This window comes from Trachemys scripta, chromosome 13 (assembly GCF_013100865.1).
Source record: "Trachemys scripta elegans isolate TJP31775 chromosome 13, CAS_Tse_1.0, whole genome shotgun sequence".
NCBI lineage: Eukaryota > Metazoa > Chordata > Testudines > Emydidae > Trachemys > Trachemys scripta.
Window position 1 is genome coordinate 7,897,202 of NC_048310.1, and position 18,456 is coordinate 7,915,657.

The 18,456-nt window shown below is 60.0% G+C and overlaps 1 protein-coding gene across 3 annotated transcripts in view; it reads left to right on the forward strand.

Annotated features, from left to right (window-relative positions):
* The window catches only part of GSE1 (Gse1 coiled-coil protein), a 342,546-nt gene that overhangs the window by 279,560 nt on the left and 44,530 nt on the right, over positions 1-18,456 (forward strand). For 2 of the 3 annotated variants that reach the window (XM_034788816.1, XM_034788817.1), the window contains exon 3: positions 12,815-13,033. The exons of the other annotated variant lie outside the window; for it this stretch is intronic. In XM_034788816.1, coding sequence (XP_034644707.1) covers positions 12,815-13,033 — 219 coding nt within the window. The remainder of the gene's footprint in view (positions 1-12,814; positions 13,034-18,456) is intronic. 3 annotated transcript variants of the gene reach the window in all.

Consider the following 18,456-nt stretch of genomic DNA (forward strand, 5'->3'; position numbering starts at 1 on the left):
CCTGGCAGGCGGAGGTGCTGCCTGTTTCCATACTGGGGGAATGAGGGGGGTTTTCCCTTTCCTTCCTGGTAGCAGTGCCCCCTAAGCGCTGCCTTGGGTTAAGGGCTGGGCTGGTTATGGGAGAGCTTCCCCCTTTGATGAATGGTGCCGCGCTCCTGTATTTGCTCCCGGCTGTTTATGAGTTCGGTGGAAGTCTGGGGGCGGATCCTGTTGACGGCTGGAGATTGCAAACCCAGACTTGGCATTTGAAACCCTGCCAGGGCTTGTCTGCTGCTGCTTTCTCTTAAAAGGACCTTTCCCCTAAGCCACTGGGCAAGCCCGTTCCGATGGCCACTTGTGACTGTCCCGTGACAGTCACCAAGCAGCTGCGCTGGGCACACCCGTCCACTGTCTAGGCCCTTTCTAAAGAGCCAGGATCCCCGTTGACCAACGCATGGAGGCTCGCGCTCCCTCATCCTTGTGCTGTAACGCGACCCAACGGGAGCGCCCCCACAGAGGAAGTACCCAGCCCCTGGCCTCACGGACGCTGGTCCTGTGGGCTATTTCAGGCTGAGGTCACGGAGAGCATCAGTGTCAGGCCCCAGGAGTCCTGGCTCCCGGGCCCTGCCCTGAGCACACAGACAAGACGGCCGTGGTTTGAGGGAACTAAGGCTGGTGCTCTCGGAGCAGCCGCTCCGAGTGGATCCGATGCGTGTCAGTGGCAGGCGAATGAAATCTTGGCCAATGATGCCCCAGGAGTTGGGCCGAACCTTGACCGAGCTGCTCCCCACAGCTGCCTCCAACCCTGTAGGTGAGGGTTACGCAGCCCCGGGCTCAGCACATGCAGCAGCAGCGAGCTCTTCACACCCCTCCTGGGCTTTCCGCTGCAGGTGGCTTGTGTCTAGAGAGGCTCCTAGCCGCGGCGCCTCTCTCCCGGGGCTGGCTCTGGTCTGGCACGCTGCGGGCGCTCTGTGGGCGAGGAGGCGGCAGCTCTGGGATTACAACCGGAGGCTGTGGCTGAGGAGGGAGGGGGGCTGTTTGTACAAATGGAAACACCTGCTCGTCCCTGCCCAGACTGCTACAAACAGAGCTGGCTGAATCCAGGGGGGGCTTGTGCTCCCCTGTGCAAATGTGACTCCTGTGAGGCCAACCCAGGGCCACACGTGGCAGGGTCCAAACACAGCCTGTGCCAGTGAGACAGAGCAGGGCCCAGGGCCCGGGCAGCTGCCAGGCTAACAGATGGGGATCAGCCACTCCCTGGGGATGAAGGGGTTGGCTGGCTGGGTTTAGGCCCAGAGTTAAGACCATAAGAACAGCCATACTGGGTCAGACCAAGTCCATCTAGCCCAGTATCCTGTCTTCCAACAGTGCCCAATGCCAGATGTTTCAGAGGGAATGACCAGAACAAGGCAAAATTTATCTAGTGATCCATCCCGTCGCCCAGACTCCAAGGTGTAGGGACACCCCAGGTATGGGCTTGCGTCCCTGATGTCTTGGCTAGTAGTCATTGATGGACCCGTTCTCCATGAGGATCGGTCCCATTGTACGCGTGGGCCGATCCGTGTCTCTGTCGCCTCGCTGAGCGGCGGTGCCCTGGTGCGTGCTGCGATCCCAAACGCCCCAGGCTCGCCGTGAGAGGGAGACCTACAGAGCGTGAGGGCCTGATGGTGCACGGGGTGAGTCCCGCAGCCCCCACTGACCTCAGGCCCTGCGGATAGGGTACAGATCCTGCTCGTTCCCATAGGAAGAGCTCCCCCTACAGGAGGTAAAGGGCAGTACACAGCCTACACATATGTCTGGAAAGTACCTGACGGGGTGTGGTCCTGGGGGCAGGGCACTGGACTGGCGCTCGGGAGGCCTGGGGTCTGTTCTCAACTTGGCATCTGACTTACTGTGCTGGCCAGATCCTCAAAGTTCTGTAGGTACTTCGCTCCCATTGATTTCCCACTGAGTTCGGCGTCTATATACCTCTGGGAATCGGGGCCTTCACCTCTTTGCGACTCCATTCCCCGTTGACCTCCGTGGTAAAGTGCTTTGAGATCCAGGGGTGATCAACGCCTTGTCAAGTCTAGGTGTTAATGTATATAGTTCCCGATGGGCCTTCCCAGCAGAGCTGCTGCCTAGCCCTGGTGCTGCTGTGTGGGGTCCTTTGGCTACCTGATGCTATTTCTCTCAGGATCATTTATCCCCAGCAGCTGCCATTATCCAGATCTCTCCTGTTGCATGTAAACCCTGGGATCAAACAGCACCTTTCACTCGCTGGCACCTCTCTTACCACAGAAATAGTGGATTGGGTCAAAGAGCTCCGAATGCCATCTAGCACCGAGTAACGTGGCACAGGTGGGTACCAGGTGAGCAAGCAGGCTGATGATCATCCTGAAGATCAGGATGCAAAACCTGGTTAAAATTACTGGGCCAGATTCTGGTCTCGCTGGCAGGGCGGTGAATCCAGAGATACTCCAGATTTATGCCGGTGGGAGATCAGAATCCAGCCCAGTGTATCTTACTGAGCCCAGGGAAATCAGCTCCGTAACAATGGTACAGAAATGAGTAGGTGGGGATGGAAGAGAATTCCTAGTCCCTTGTCGTTCACCTGGTGCAGAATTTGCCTACAGCGGATTCCCCTGCTCTTAGTGTCGATTTAAAAGTCTGAAGGACTGGGCCTGCCACCTCTTCCCTCATGCTGCCTGAGGCATCAGTCGAGATTTTCCTGTTACTCACCTAAAATTCCCTTTCCTTCATTTCATCCTGTTGCTTCCACTTTGTACCCGAACACGACCCTGGAGCATTCCCTGCCTCTAAATTGGCTACGCCCTGAGATCCTGGGGGCGCCTCAGAGCGTATCGCCTCCTGCCTGGGGAGGGAACGCCAGCTCCACTCCGCTGCACAATTTCTGCACCCAGAGGACTCAGGATAAGTCCGATCTGAGGAAGACCCCAAACCTGTGCACACAGAGTTTTGCAGCTGACTTACGCAGGAGCAAGAGTTGGTACAAATAACGTAGTGTAGATGTATTCAGCACCTGTCATCCCAGATCTAGTTGCCTCACCGCTGAAAGGCAGCCACCTCTGGTGTGGGGAACAGCAGTTGTAGCGTAGTGCACAGCAACATTACACAGCAGTCCAGGGCGCCGAGAGCAGAAGGATATGGCCTCTGGTTGAAACTGCCGGGAAGGAATTTAGGTAGGCCAGACGTCATTGCCTGAGTTGGAGTCAGGCCAAAACACCTCTGACCTTGAGATCTTTAGACTATGTCTGCACTGCTGGGGACCAAGTAGCAGAACTGGTTCACAGCTTGTTTGCAACACAGTTCCAGCGAAATTGCTGAAAACACTGATTGTATCAGGTAGCCTCGAAGTTCCGATCCTTGATGTGTAAACGGGAATCTCAGCTAGAAGTGGGGAGAGGGTATTCTCTGTGTTTGGCACTGGTCCGGCCGCTGCTGGAATCCCGTGTCCAGCCCTGGTGGTCACAGTTCAGGGAAGATGCAGATGAATTGGAGAGGGCTCAGAGAAGAGCCACGAAAATGATGAAAGGATTAGAAAATCTGCCTTCCAGTGATAGACTCAACCTGTTTGGCGTAACAAAGAGACCGTGAAGGAGTGACTTGATCACAGTCTGTAGGTACCGACAAATATTTGATAACGGGCTCTGGGTCTAACAAGATCCAGTGGCTGAAAGTTGAAACTAGCCAAATTCAGACTAGGAGCAAGGTGCAAATTTGTAAGAGTGAGGATAACTACCCATTGGCACAGCTGACGGAGGCTTGTGGTGGATTCTCCCATGCTGGCAATTTTTAAATCAAGACTGGATGTTTTCTCCTAAAAGATCTGTTGGGATCGAGGTAGGAATTAATTCAGGGCCGTGCTCTGGCCTGCGCTATGCAGGAGATCAGACTAGATGATCACAGTGATCCCTTCTGGCCTGGGAATCTGGATCTAGACCTATTTAGAAACTGGGCACTAACGTACCGGCTGGAGCCTGGTTTTGACTGAGACTCTGTCTGCAGCTGTGCCGCTGTAGCACGGTAGCGTAGCCACTTCCTACGCCACCGGAGGGGGGTTTTCCGTCAGTGCAGGTAATCAGCTTCCCTGAGTGATGGTGGCTAAGCTGATGGAAGAACTCTTCCGTTGCCCTAGCCATGTCTGCACTGGGGGTTAGGTCGGCTTAACTCCGACGCTCAGAGCGTGACTTTTTCACACCCCTAGGTGGCATTGCTTGGTCAGTCTAATTTTTACGTGTAGACTAGGGCTAAGTACCAGCCACCCAGAAATTACACTCCATATCTAGGGGGCCGGGGAGTGTGTGTGTGCACGCGCGTGTGCACAGGTTCTCTAGGGAACAGGTGACACCCCCAAGCAGAGGCAACAGGGGAAACAATGCGGCCCCAGGTCCTGCAGAAGGCTCAGAGGCGGGATTCCCTCCCGCTCCATCCTGGGAGGGGTCATGCCTTGTCTCCCAGCCGATCTCTGCGGATGAGCTAATGGAGGGGGGAAGGGGAGAGCTAAGCGGAGCGGAATTCTCCCCTCCCCTGGGGTCAGGTGGGAACTTTCTCTCCAGGCCGCCCTGAGTTCTTAACACCAAATTGTCTCTTGAATATTTGATGCTGCTTTTAGCAGCTTGTGGCTCAGGCTGCACCTCGGGGCTGGCCGGGTGGGGGGGACAGAACTGTCGTTAATTAAGGGGGGGAAACCCCAGAGCGAAACTTTTCCTGCCTAAAGGACTCTCCATGATATGCTCTCGTGATTGCGAGGGAGGTTGGCTGTGGTGGGGAAGGAGGGAAACCTCCAGCCATCCTCCCTCCTTGTAAAGGGAGCCCTGACTTGGTGGGTGGCAATGAAAGGGATTGATCTCCTGACCTGTCTGTCCTGTACTGATGCTGTGTACTGGCCGCTCTTTCTTAAAGGGGCAGGCACCTCCGTGGAGCTGGCGACATGGCTTTCTTCTTTCACCAGAACGTGGGGTGCCGGGGCTTTGACTGGGAAGAGCTGAGGAGGAAAACGTTGGCTGCGCAGCAGATCTCCCGCCCCTTTCTCGGGGGTTCAGAGATGCATGTGCCTCTGGGAAAGCCTGGGTTGATAGAGAGGGCTTGGGAAGGTAACAAATTGAGGTTCTGTTAGACCAAGTCAGGGGTCAGGGGAGATGAATGGCAGAGCCCTTGCAGAAAATGCTTTCCAGACCCACCCTGTTTCTCTGCAGACTGGAGCCCCTCCGTGGATGTGTTGCATGCTTTGAGGGAGCGCAGGGCTTCTGCCTGGCATCTCCTGAAAGGTATCAGGGCGTCCTTTGCAGAGAAAACCCCTCCGGACAGCCCCTTTCCCCCGCCCGGTGTTGGCAAGCCGCGGCCATGCTGTGTAGTTAGGGGCTGCAGCCACCCTCCATGCAAGCTGGCGAGTGGCTGGCGGATCCCGAGATCTCCCGCGAGCCGTTAGGCGGGGCTGCATGCTGCCCACATTGCTGGCTAGCGCTTGGGCTGCTGAGCTGGGATCTGAAGCATTTCTAGCCCCAGCACTGGGAATCTCCCTAGAAATTCTTAGTAAATGGGCTAGGTCCAACCCCGCACAGAATAACACTCAGGGCCCCAGGGCCGGAGCCTGCGACTCGGTTGAGGGTAGGGGCTCGGAGAAGCCTGAGGCTCCAGCTGAACCGGGGATGGATGTCATGCGACCGTGCGAGCCCCGCCCACTGGCATGTGCCAGCCAGGACGTGTGCAAAACCCAATGTTCTGCACAGCACTTGTGATGCATACGTGCCCTGTGTGCACAGCCAAGACCACACAGATCCATGTGAACTCAGACCCATATAGACAGCCACAGACCCCCGTGCGCGCACACGCACACAGGCACAAGCGTGGACACGCAGCCAAGAACCCAGCCCCAGGCTCACACGCGCCCAGCCCCTCCACACAGATGTGGCTTCCTCTGGGTGCTGCGGTGCCGCCAGGCGTGCCAGTGTCTGTCCTGCTGAGGAGCGCGTCGCCGTGTGCCTTGACATAGGAAGAGCAGCTTGTCTTCCTCTTCGGAACCGCTTGGCTTCCAGGCATGGCCTTGGCATCTTCCCCGTTTTACTGGCACCTCGGGATTCTCCTTACTGCCGGGGTGGAGGGTAATCCCCTAGGGCCATCCGTGCAGGAGGTCACCGTGCCCGGGGAGCTGCATCGGCACTGCACTCAGTCGTGGCAATTGGCCCTGCTGTAACCTGGCTCAGGCCGCCGGGGCAAGGCCTCCGAGACATTGACCCGTGGAAATCGGTCTTTTCCGGCCCCCGGATTCTCTCGTTCCTCCCCTCCAGACCCCAAGGTCTCTGTGGGATGAAAGCCTAGGCGTTAAACCCCCTCTGCTTGACTGCCCCTCTTCCCTCCCCCTCCAGGGGGCATCCCTTCCTGCCCAGTTCTTTGGGGAAATTGCTGCTGTGCCAATGAGCTTGGAACATGCCGAAGGCAACAAGGAATTTATTATGCAGCCGCGGAGATCAGCTGAGCATCACATGCTGTATGTGTGTCCTGCAGCCTCCAGCTGGAGGGATGAGCCCTGCTCTGTGTCTGTCAGTTTGTCTGTCCTGCTGTCCTCTGCCAGAGGGGGCAGCGAGCGGGTGGGGGGGGGCATGATCCTTGCTCTGTGTGTCTGTCCATTCTCCTGCCCCCTGCTGGAGGGGGATGATGCCTGCTCTGTGTGTGTCTCCCCCCAGGAGAGGCGTATGTGGGTGGGTGGGGGCACAGGAAGGCCCAGCCTGCGGGGGCGGGGAAGGCCCAGTGCACCCAGCTCTGGGGCGTCCTTTATTTGTTCACAAACATTTCTTTCTCCGGTAATGAAGAATTACCGAGTGGGGTGATTAGGTAATTCAGGCCGCCAGTGAGCTCCTGTGAGGAAATGCGGAGGCCTGCTGCGCCTGGCATTCCAGGGTGTAATTACCCCAAGGGGGGTCGTCAAGGGGGAAGGGGCGGGATTGGTGCTTGAACTGGGCCCCAGCAGAAAATTCAGTGAAGCTATTAGCTTGTAATTACAGAGCAGCCAGGCAGCAGGCCTGAGGTCTGGTGTCTGCGCAGAGCCGGGGATGAAAGGAAGGAGTAATTATGGAATCGGCAGGAGGCAGGCAGAGTGCTGATTAGTAATGCTTCTTGAACCATTTATTGGGCAGGGGGGTGCGGCGGGATACAGATGCCATACTTAATGGAGGAGAAGAGGCTGGCTTTCTATCGGCTGGTGCCCTGGGACAGCTGGTCCGGCTCCCTGTGAATGGGGGAGTTACTGATTAACCCATCCGGGCTCCTTATCGCCGGGTGCCTTGCAGGAAGGAGGGGTGTGGCAGCTAGAGCCGTAATGCTGACCTAGGGATCTCAAAGCGCCCTGCTGAGGTGAGTCCGTGACATTCACTCTGCAGGGCCCGAGGAGACAGGGCTGAGTTAGCACCAGGACCCAGGAGTCCTGATTGGTGCCTCCCCCATCAGGCCTCGCCGGGGTGAGTTGCCAGCCCTGGAGACGGGGCAGCTTCATTAGAAACGCGACAGGGACAGCCCGGGCAGCGACTCTCTGCTCCCGAGAGAGGGGGCTCGCTTCCAGGCTGGCCCAGGCTTCTCTGCTGAGATGCGCTTAGGGGGTTTGCCGTGGCATGGGACCCACCAAACATGTACCGCGCAGGCCACCGGGCGCCCCCGCCGCTCGCGATGGATGTTAGGAGTCTAAATGCTTTGGAAAACCTGGGCCTTGGTGACTGTCTGCCGGCGCTGCAGTCTGGCTCTGTGAGGAGCCCCGGAGGCTGCGGTGATGGGCGACGGCTTTAGGGAAGGGATGGCTCTGGGAGAGTTCATGGACCCAACGCGCCGAAGAGCTGCTGTTTGACATGCTGCATGTTGGTTTAGAACAGACATTTCAGGGCTGCAGCCCCTTTTCCCCCTCCACCGCCCGTTCCCTCTGGCTCAAGCAGGTGCCATAAAAGGCAGGAGATCCCTTGCCTGGCACACGCCGCCCCCACAGCCCTCATCCGTCAGCTCCCTTCCCGCTCAGGCAGGGTTTTATTCCCAGCTGTTAGGATAATGAATTTACATGAGCTGATCATGTAGACAAGACTCCAGTCAATGGCTGAGAGCGCAGAAGTTAATAAATGCCTCTATAATGAGGGCAGAGGCGAGGGGAGAGGCAGAGAGCTCGGGCTCGCTGGGTGTCTCTCGAGGCCACCGGGGCCAAAGATTAATAAATGCTGAGTGACACTCCAGAACCACCGCCCTCCCCTTCCATCTTCCCCAGGAATCGGGCCACTCAAGTGCTTGGCTTTCTCCCTGCCTCTTCCCCGTCTCCCCACAGACGTGCAGCAGCTGCTCCTGCTCTAGTTCTTGCCTTCTCAAGCATCCCTGTTCAATGCACACGTAGGCCCCCTGTGCGTGGCACCGTGCCTGGAGACCTGCTGGCGGTGCAGTTGTTGTCTCACTGCAGTAGGGCTGTGTCACATGGAGCACTGAGGAGCTGCAGAGGCCGAGGGGGTGGGGAAGAAAGGAAGCTGGAAAGGGTTTTTGTTTGGTTTTTACATTAGAAATTCGCCTCCTGTCCAGCTGGGGAGAATCTGTGGTGACCGGAGAGTGCGTGACAGCCAGAGGGAAAGCTGGGCGGCCGTTGGTTTAGCACTGCGCCTGAGTGCTTGGCTGTTGACAGACATCTTACTCCAGTGGCCAGTGAGCATGCTGGAGAAAGGAAGTCTTGGCTAAAGATGGCTCCCTGCCCCCTCAGCCCACGTGCTGTGAGACACGCCGGCTGCTCGCCAAGGGCAGCCCGGTTTGCCGTGCCAGAGATTTCTGAGGCAAGACGGCCTGTGTGGAGAACTAGCCTGCTGTCCGGTGCAGAGAAGGGCAGAATGGCACAAGCTCCAGGGTTTCACGGGCCGCCTTTGCAGAGCCTGCTAGCGCCTCAGGTGATGGCCCAGTCTCAGCTGCAAAATGGAACCAGGCCTCAGCCAGGCAGTCGTGAAGATGGGCCCTTCCTGAGGTGCCGTCCGGGGATTGCGTTGAGTGGGGAAAGGCTTCGAGCCAGGCCTCACCGAGACTGCGTGTGGAACGTGCTAGGAGGCTGGGCCCAGCTCTTGTTCCCAGCCTGGTTCTCTGGGCTCCCTGGTCCCGTTGGTTGGGCTGTATCCCCCGGAGCCCGGTCGCTTAGCGCCCCAGAGGCTTGATTAGATGGGGCCTTCCTCAGATGGAGACAACCCCGGAGCTGGGCTGAGGGGTGAGGTGGCGCCATGCAGCTGGGACAAAGCGCAGCCTTTGTGCCCTCGCTGTCACCTGGCCCCCTTAGCGCCCAGCTGCTCTGCGGCAGAGCTCTGGCTGGGCCTCCGATGGGAAGGGCTCCTCTGGGCAGCCCAGGAGAGGGAAAGTCCTGGCTCCAGTGGCCACAGCAGATGGGAGCCGGGCGTGGGGGTCCCCCCGTGTGTGGAAGATTCCCAGGTTGGAGAAGTCCCTTGGACGGTGCCAGGGCAGGAGGGATAATAGGGGAGCTTGTAGATTGAGGTGATTTGGGGGAAGCTGTGACCTGCCCCCTGGGGTCACATCAGTGCCAAGTTCCCTCTGAACCCAGTGGCATTTTCCTGGTGTGCCCCCTCGTCCCCTCTCCTGCTTGGCCACCTCCATGCCCAGGAGAGCCAGACGCACAGCTTCCCTGGGGGGGCCGCCGATGCAGGGACGGCAGCCTGGGGCAGAGAGCCCAGAGGAGATTGTTGTGAGGCAACACGCCCTGGCCTCCCGGGGCTGATGTGGGCTTTCCGGTGCTCTGCAGCCTGTTCTGAGTGCAGGAAGGTGGCGGGCGCTGTCCCGGCACTTGGAGCCCCTGGCCGGCCTCCGGTCAGGGATATCATTCTGACTGTCTGGTCTGATCCCTGCCCAGCCCCAGGAGGACCAGAGAACTTCCCCCAGGGCGTCCTGCAACAAACCAGTTCTGTCAGGTGCGGCGGTAACGCCCCACGGCTCTGTTTGAACCCAGAGCTCCGGCTGGAGCTACAAGCCGAGAGAGCAGCCGGCAGAGTAGGTCTGACTGCAGTGAAGAGTGTTCATGGGCAGCTCTGACGGATCACTGCTTGGGCGCCGGGCAGCTCCTGCCAGCCTGTCCGCCAGAGGCACAGAATCTATGCCCCAGCCTGCCCTTTCCTGGGCAAATGGGGCCTGGCACAAGCTGGCAAGAGCCTGCCTGGCTCTGAGCTCACCCAGTTACCCCGGCTGTCCTCCCCTTGCAACTCTTCCTGGCGCCCTGTTGCTGGCAGGTGAGCCAAGCCCTGCCCCGTCCATAGCGAGTGCTAAGGCCCCAGTGTCCGCAGTGACACTGCAGCGCAGGGGCGGCCCCACAGGCTAGGAATGTTCTCCTGGCGGGAAGGGAGGGCGGGCGACGATGGCTGTCGGTGTTCTCGTCTCTGCAATGGCCCTTCACCCCATAACCCTGGATTCCCACCTGGCTCAGGGCATGGGGGCAGTGGGTGTGAGGGGCTAATGGATGTTTGTTCTGCCACAAAACAATTCTTTACACCGTGTGAAGCCTGATCGGCAATTTCTGCCCAGACCTGGGATGGTAAAGGGGCTGCGGGTCGGGATTGAGGGGCATTGGCAGAATCGCCCGGCAGCCATGGCCCTTCCTCTTTCCTAAGCTGTATTTGAGTCCATTCATTCCCAGCTGAGCGAGAAGCCCGGAGCAGGGAGTCAGTGCGGGGGGACAGCCAGCCCCCGGCACTGCGGGAGGAGCTGCCGCCAGCCCCCTGGAGCAACCTCTCCCCGTGCGCTGCTCCGAGCGGCAGCTGCGAGGCCACGGCTGAGGGCCTCCAGCCCCTGTGTCTGGCTGAGCAATCAGTGGTGCAGTTTGTGCTAATTCTTGCTCAGCCCTCGCAGACTCATGGGCGAGCACGGCGGTTCAGCCCGCTCCTGGCTGCTTTCTCCCTCTTCCGCCTTTAGCACCAGAGCGGAGGACACGGCGGGGTCAAACTCCTGGATCAATGCTGCTTCAGACGCGCTCAATAGGGCCTGCTGCTGGGCGCTGCACTGACAAAACACCACTGTTATCTAAAAGCGACCCTGGATATTACAGATCAGCTGGGGCCATGTGACTTCGCGGCAGCTGTTCGGCCGAGAGTGTCAGCCTGGTTTCTGTGGGGAGCAGCGTCTGTGTGCCGCTGCTTTGTTAGATAAGCTCCGAGCGCTCGCTGGGAAGAATGGGGTTTCCCTGAGCGCCGCTCTCTTTTATAATCCATCGCGGGCTACAGAAATTAAACCCAAAGCCCCCGAGCCATCAGCTGACGGAAGCCGGGAGTCACCTGCTGGCCTGCGCTCTGTAAGCTCTTTGATTCTCTACTCTCTCCTTTGCAGGGAAGTGGCCTGGCTGACCTGGGCACCGGGTGGGCGTTTGATTCATTGTTCTGGGGCTGGGTTTCGGAGGAGGGGATGGGAGAAGGGGCCATGCTTTGTGCCCCCGGCGCCATGCGACTCCACAGGCCAGGGGGCGGTTGGGCTCGTCGGGCAGGAGGGTTTCAAAGACTTTCTTGCCTTTGGCTGAAATCCTCGTCTATTTCTCCCCTCCCCTTCCCTGCGGAGCCAAAGGGGGAAGCCCAGTTGCTCGCTCAGTGTCCGATCTTGTGAGTCCCGGTGGGATGGTGAAATCAGAGCTTAGATTCACTATTTTTGTTGTCTCTGATTCCCTCCCCTCCCACTGGATTTCGGGAAAAGGACTGAAAGTCCAACAGCTCCTGTTCTAGCAGCCTGACCCCAGGCCTTCTTCCAAGACGTCTGTGTTTGGGATCTGGCCCCAATGGTCTGCCTGCCGCTGCCTCTCCCCTTTGGGCAGGTCTGCTCCTGCTTTCTTTGGAACCTGCCTGGCATCAGTTTCTGCCTCTTCCCCTCACACGGCTGCCCGTGACTTCCTCCAGATGGGCTCGTTTGTAACGGCGGTCTCCTCCTGGGAGTCCGCAGTGCGAGGGGAGGGTCGGGCGCTCGTAGTGCGCGGGGTCAGCTGGGCTTGTATCAGTATTGATATGGCAGGCGGGCTCCTTTTGGAGCTGGGACACTGTTGGCATACGGAGTCTTCGATGCAGTTCTGTTTGGGTGGAAAGGATGGTCCAGTGGGTGGAGCACTGAATGGGGATTTGGGTCCAATTCCTGGCCCCACCACAGGTTCTTGGCTGAGTCACTTTCCTTAGGTTCCCAGGGAAGTTAGGAACCTCACGAGCTCTGGGGCCCGGGCCCGTGGTCTCTGTCAGATGGGGCAGTGTGCCCCTCTGGAGGGGGGCATTGGGAGGGTACCTCAAGTGGGAGACGCTCAGATGCTGGAGTGGGAGCTCCATGTAGCACCCAGAGAGACCAGGGAGGCAGCTGGCCTGGGTGGATGGTGAGCTATGGTGATTGTACATGGTTGCCCCCTTAGGTTGATCCAAGTTTGGGGGTGCAAGCAGAGGAGACTCCCAGCCCTGCTGGGCAACCGCTGGGCGCGGGCTTGGGCAGCTCCCTTAAGAGACGCACCCGTTCCCCCACTACCGCCCGGGGCTGGCCTTGCTGGGCATTGGGCAGCCGTGACTGGTGACCAGGGAGCTGGGAAACTTGGCTTCAACTGGGGGCAACTTTAGGGCAGTCATGTCCCCGTCCCTGTCCCTCGTCTCCCCCTCGGTAAACGGGGGTGCTGCCTTTGCAGAGCACTATGAGATCTGCATCTGGAAAGCTCTGCGTGGATGCCGGGGGTGGATGGCTGCTGGGCTGCCTCTGTCCGTGCCAGGGAGCCGACTGCTGTCGTCTGCCCCGGCCTCTGTCCCTGCGTGCAGTCGCGACTCTCGGGTGACTCGGGCGCCTTCTCTCCCGGTGATCTGGATTGTTCTTTTCGTTGTTTCAGGCATGAGCCATGAGCCAAAGTCACCTTCACTAGGAATGCTCTCCACCGCGACCCGGACCACGGCCACCGTCAGCCCCCTGACCCCTTCTCCTCTCAATGGCTCCCTTGTGCCCAATGGCAGCCCAGCGGCCAACAGCTCCTTGTCAGTCCAGTCAGCGCCTTCCTCCAGCTTCGCTGCCGCCCTGCGCAAACTGGCCAAACAGGCAGAGGAACCCAGAGGTAAGAGAGGAGCAGGGAGAGGGGCCCTGGAAATGACGTCGGGGGGGGTGAGGGAGGAGGGAGTGCCTGAGACAGACCCCTTGCCCAGCCCCGCTCTGAGATACTCGCCTAAGGTCGGAGCTGACCCCAGGCACTCACAGCAGCTCCCTTCAAGGAGCCCCAAGCTTCAGGACAAAGCTGAGTGATGGACAGTGGGGGTCAGGCAGGGACTTTCCCGTCCAGCACCATGCACAGCACCCGCTTTGGGAGGGCATTGAACATGGCATGCGGTGATGGCGTTACTCTGCTCTTCTCGAGCACCTTTCACCCCCGGATCTCAAAGTGCTTTACAAACCTGAATCAAGACTCCCAGTGCCCCCCAGTGAGGCTAGGTTAAGGGATATACAGGGATCATGTCACCCTGTGCTGAAATGCAGCCTTCTCTGGGGTGGAATGTAACAGCTGTTTATATAAGGGTCACTTACCTGGTACTGAAATGCAGCCAACTCTGGGGCGGAACACAGCTGCTGTTGCACAAGGATTCCCCCACCCCCATGCAGTCACCTCTAGGATGAAATGCAGCAGTTTTTTATACAGGGTTGCCCACCCAGTGCTGAGAGGCAGGTGCCTCTGGGGTGTGGGTTGGCAACTGTTTGTGCAGGAATCACCCACCCAGTGCTGAGATGCAACCGTTTCTGGGGTGGGGATTGGCAACTGTTTGTGCAGGAATCACCCACCCAGTGCTGAGATGCAGCCGCCTCGGGGGTGGGTTGCTGCAGCTGGAACAGCACACAGCAATGCTCTGTGCAGTCGTTTGGGGCAAGGAGGGAAGAAGTGTTTGTCTCGCTGAAGCTGAAGGGGGATACCGGATGGACAGAGTGTTACTTACCGGAGACCGGGCAGGACGCCGGGGTTAACAGCCCCACTGCTGTGATCGCTCAGGGACTCAGGACCGTGGTTTTATGTGAGACAGGTGTGGATGGGCTGCTTGGCAACACCTGTGCGGATCAGTGGGGTGACTGCCTTGGAGCGGGAGCCCAGCAGGCTGCAGGATCAGGCCCTGTGTCTGAGCACAGTGTCTGCCCCTGTGTCTTTGGGATAGGGGGCCCTGTGCTCCCTCGCCCCTCAGGGCTATGGCAGGGCAAGGGCACAATGCTCTGAGCAAAGAGATCCCCAGATCCTGCAAGGCCAGCAATGCAGTTGTAGAGAAAGGCGTTACTGCCCGTCACCCTAGCCTCTGGGCATGTCCCCATCATTCAAAGCCAATCCAAGGCCCGCTCTGACACCCTGTTACCTGTCCCCACTCCCCACGTAAACCCCCTTCCTGATATTAACCCAGACCCAGCTGCGGAGCCCAGCTCTGTGCCCTGGGGGCTCTGTGCCCTGGGGCGCGGGCTGGAGGTGCTCTGATCCCAGCTGTGAGGACAAGGTGCTGGGAGGGCCGTGGCTGCTGTTACTGCTCGCTCGTCACACACACGGGACTGCTCTGCGGGATAGAGCAGCCAGCGTAAACCAAAGCCCTCCCCTCCCGCCGCCCTGGCCCCGCCACCCGCCCCCTCTCTTCTGGCTGTGCCGTGGGGAACACATGAGGCCTGGGCCCCCGTGCGGCTTTCCCTAGCCACGGCGCAGTGCCCAGCACCTGGGGGGTGGAACGGGGGCCCCTGGCAAGCCGTGCAAGCGCCACCTGGGGAGCAGCGCTGCGCCTGGCCTGGCGCTCCCTGCACCGACCCTGCAGGCTGGGTTTGGAAGCTGTTCAAGGACTGCGGGAGGTCGTGGTCATGCGGGATTTGTGTTTGCCAGCCCCATTGTGCCCCATCCCCCCCACCCCCTTCAGGGCCTCTGAGGCTGCCTTGCCTTGCCTTGCCTTGCCGGCACTGAAGGCTTGGCTGGCGGAGCTTTGCCCCCCTGGAAATGCAGCTTAGACTGGCCAGAGCTTAACCTACCTGCCTGAACGCAATAAGCTAGACCAGCAAATGGGCTTTTGTGCCAGGCTCCCGGCTCTGCACTGGGGCGTGGCCAGCACAGCTCTGTCCCTGGGGGGTGGCAGCTTTTCCGCACTCCTTCCCGACAGCGACGCCGAGCTAACTTGGCCATGTCGGCCAAGCCCCAGCCGCCGCCCTGTCCCTCTGCCGCCGTCCCTTCCTGGGCCCTGGGGCCTGCCTCTCGCGCCAGCCCAGCCCGAGGTGGCTGAGGCCGGGGCCTGTTTGCTTGTCTCTGTGCCAGCCTGTTTCTCCCGCAGCCCAAGCGTTCCATAAATCCTGCCAGCCCTAAACCTGTCACATCAACTGTCTGGCAGGCGCCTCTCGCTTGGCAGGGCGGGGGAGCTGGCAGCGGCTGGCTTTTTTCCTGACCTCATTGAATTGTTGCTGAAGGAGCCGCCCGAGCGCTCTCAGGGGGCGGTGCTGAGCCGCCCAGTGGTGGTGCTAAGCAGGCGCTGACTGGCTGTGGTTGGCAGGACAGGCTCCCACGGCCCTCGGGGCTGTTCCCTCGCTGCGACGCGCTGGCAGGAGTTCTGGGCAAGGGCAGGGGCTCACCCCGTACCCCGCTGGGCAGCCTCCCCCTGGCTGGCTGGTATAGAGCTGTGCCTTCCTCCCACATGTTCCATACAGTACCCGCGGGCCTTACATTTGGGTCAGAAGCTGCTTCCGGTTGCCCCGCTGGGGTCCAGCCATCGGTGCAGCCCATGCTCGAGGGGGCCCAGCTGCAGGTTTCAGAGCCAGGTCGGATTGACCAGCGAGTGTTTGGACCCAAGGGATTGGGCCTGGCCTGTCTGGGGGTCCCGGTCAGCTGCAGCGCGGCTCCAGGGGTGGGGACCCAGGAGAGACCCTTGTCTTTGGGAACAGCACTGTGGAGAATGAGATCAGTGACACCCCCGGGGTGTGAGTGGATTGTAGGGCACTTCCCCATGCCTCTGCCCTCCCCTCCAGCCCTCCTTCGAGAAGCACTCTGCCTCCCCTGCCCCCCTCCCCTGCTCCCTCTGCTGTGTTTGCCTGGGGCCTGCCTAGATTGCAGGCCCGTCGGCTCCGGGACCACATCCCTGTGTGCCAAGCGCCTGGCATGGGATCAGCACTGACACGCAAGGGCAGGACAAGGAGCCAGGCGCTCTGGCTAGTGAGGAGCAGATCTGCGTCAGGAGCAGAGCCGTTTCCATCTCACCATCCTTAAATCCTCAGCGGATGTTTTTCTCTTGCTGGTGATGGGTAGAATTAGTACAAACCGTCCATTGGTTCCCTCCACAGAATCAACCTGGGACTCCCCAAAGGGCTGCATCTCTTCCCCTGTCTCTTTGGGCCGGGCCTCCATAGCCCGGATGCTGCAGACTTGCTCACTGCTAACTCCTTACCCCAGTCCTGCTCCTTGTATCCCTTCGGCTAATCCTCAGCTGAGGGGAACAGCGGGGGGGCAACACACACAAGACTCAGTCGCGAATGCTCAGGGTTGTGGGACTCTGAGGAACAGCTTTGAAAAGTGTCGGTCTCCATAGGACGGAGCCGCAGGCCAAACTTACCAAGAGCTCCCCAATTTGCAGGTGCATCTGCTTGTCTCCCCTCCTGCAAGGTGCGTCTGTAGATACCGGTCCCCACTTTACACATGCACTGGCCCACTACTGCCCTGGTCTGCACCTGTGGCCAATCTGTGTGCGAGAGGCCTGGGGAGCTGGCACGCGGGTGCACCTGAGAGCCATGCTCCTGCTGTGGATGGTGGGTACGGGATCACCTGGGGAACACGCTGCCCCTTGTGGCTGTAGGGAGTTTGGATTGGTTGTAGGGCATGGGGCGGGGGGCGAGTCCCAAGGGGGAGCAGTTTCTGTAGCTGGGCTTGGGGTGCTGGGGCCAGGTCCCTCCCTACGGGACAGGGTCAGGATCCTGGGAATAAAGCTCAATGATGTCTTGTGTGTCCCAGGTCCAGGTGGCACCAAACCCCTGGCCTGTCTGGGGCAGCCTGTCCATGGCCCCCGGGTGCAAATCTAGTGCTGGCTTCCCCGCGCATTCCATGCACTGAGCGGCTTGGAACTCAGCTCAGGGACAGGGAGGGTATGGGGGAAAGCTGCCTGTCTGCATTGGGCTGCACCCCCTGCACGGGAGGCCAAACGCCCCGAGCGACCTGCCCTGGCTCTGATCGCTCTGGGTGGCCTGGCCATGGGCGGCTGCTTCCCAGGGAGCTGGAGAAGCCGGTCTTATTGGTGGGCTTAGCCGTGGCCTAGAATCGGGGCAGGCAGGCGAAGGACCCTGCGGAGGCGGGTAGTGGCATTTTGCAGTACCCTGGGCAGCACGGACTAGGGAGACCTGCTGCTGCCCCACGCACTGACTGCTGCTGTGCCCACTGGCAGTCCTCTCAGTCCTTTAGCGAGAGCCCTTAGCGGGCCCCCAGCCAGGCCTTAGACTGTCCCCTCCCTGTGCTGCCCCCTCTTCTCTGCGGTGCCCAGCGCCGTGCCTGCGGACAGAGCTCTGCCTGCGCGGTGGGACTTCAGCCGACTCGTGGGTCTGTGCTGGCGCCAATCCCTGTGGGGGACTGTGACCTGGGAAATGTGCCGCAGCCCATTGGAGCTGCCCTGCCAGCGCCGTGAACGGGGATGGTTGGTCCCCTGATGCTGCTGGAGCCGGCTGCCCAGGGAGGCTGGAGGGCAGGAGCGGCCAGGCCAAGCCGGGGAAGAGGGAGTTGCTGGGGCAGAGTCTCTCCAAGGAGCTGAGGCAGTCGCAGGGAGGGGGCAGCCGTAGGGGGCAGGATGGAAGCCAATGGAGGGTTGTGGGGGACGTGTCGGAGGCGCAGTGCTGCAGTAGGGGCAGTGTTGGCAGGAGGCGGGCGTGAGGGGAGCCTCAGACCCCCACGGCTGCTAGAACAGTCTTTGTCGGCCAGGATCTGAGTGCGCAGCTGCCCATGCTGGGCACGTGGGCAGGGTCGGGGAGATCTAGCCACCCCGTACCCGCTTGTGGGCTCTGCCGCAGTCACAGAAACTGGGGGCAGAGGCGGGGGGAGCCTGGCGTGCACGCACACATGCTCTCACCATCACTGCAGGCCAGTTACATGGCCACGGTTTTCCTTGTCTCATTCCGATAACCCGGAGCCACTGTTTTGATTCTCCCTGGCGGTTCCGGCTGCTCCAGTTCTTTGTGGTGCCAGCTGAGCCCTGGCATGGAGTGGCAGCCCATATTGCCCAGTTGCCTGCCAACCTATCTGCAGAGCTGACCCAGCACTGCGCCCCTGGCCCTGGGTTTTCTAACCACCTTCGAAGCCGTGGTCTGAGGCCCGGTCTCACTCCTCTCCGCCTTGGCGAGCTCCCTCGTGTTTTTCCCTAGACAACTGCCTGCTCTCCCTGCTGCTTCCCGGGCTAATGTCTTTCCTCGGCATCGTGTCTGGAGGGGGCAGTTTAAACACTCGGTTCAGATGGAGTGATCCACAGGCCATCTCATTTGCTGTCCCCTGAGAGAACGCGGAGGAGAGAC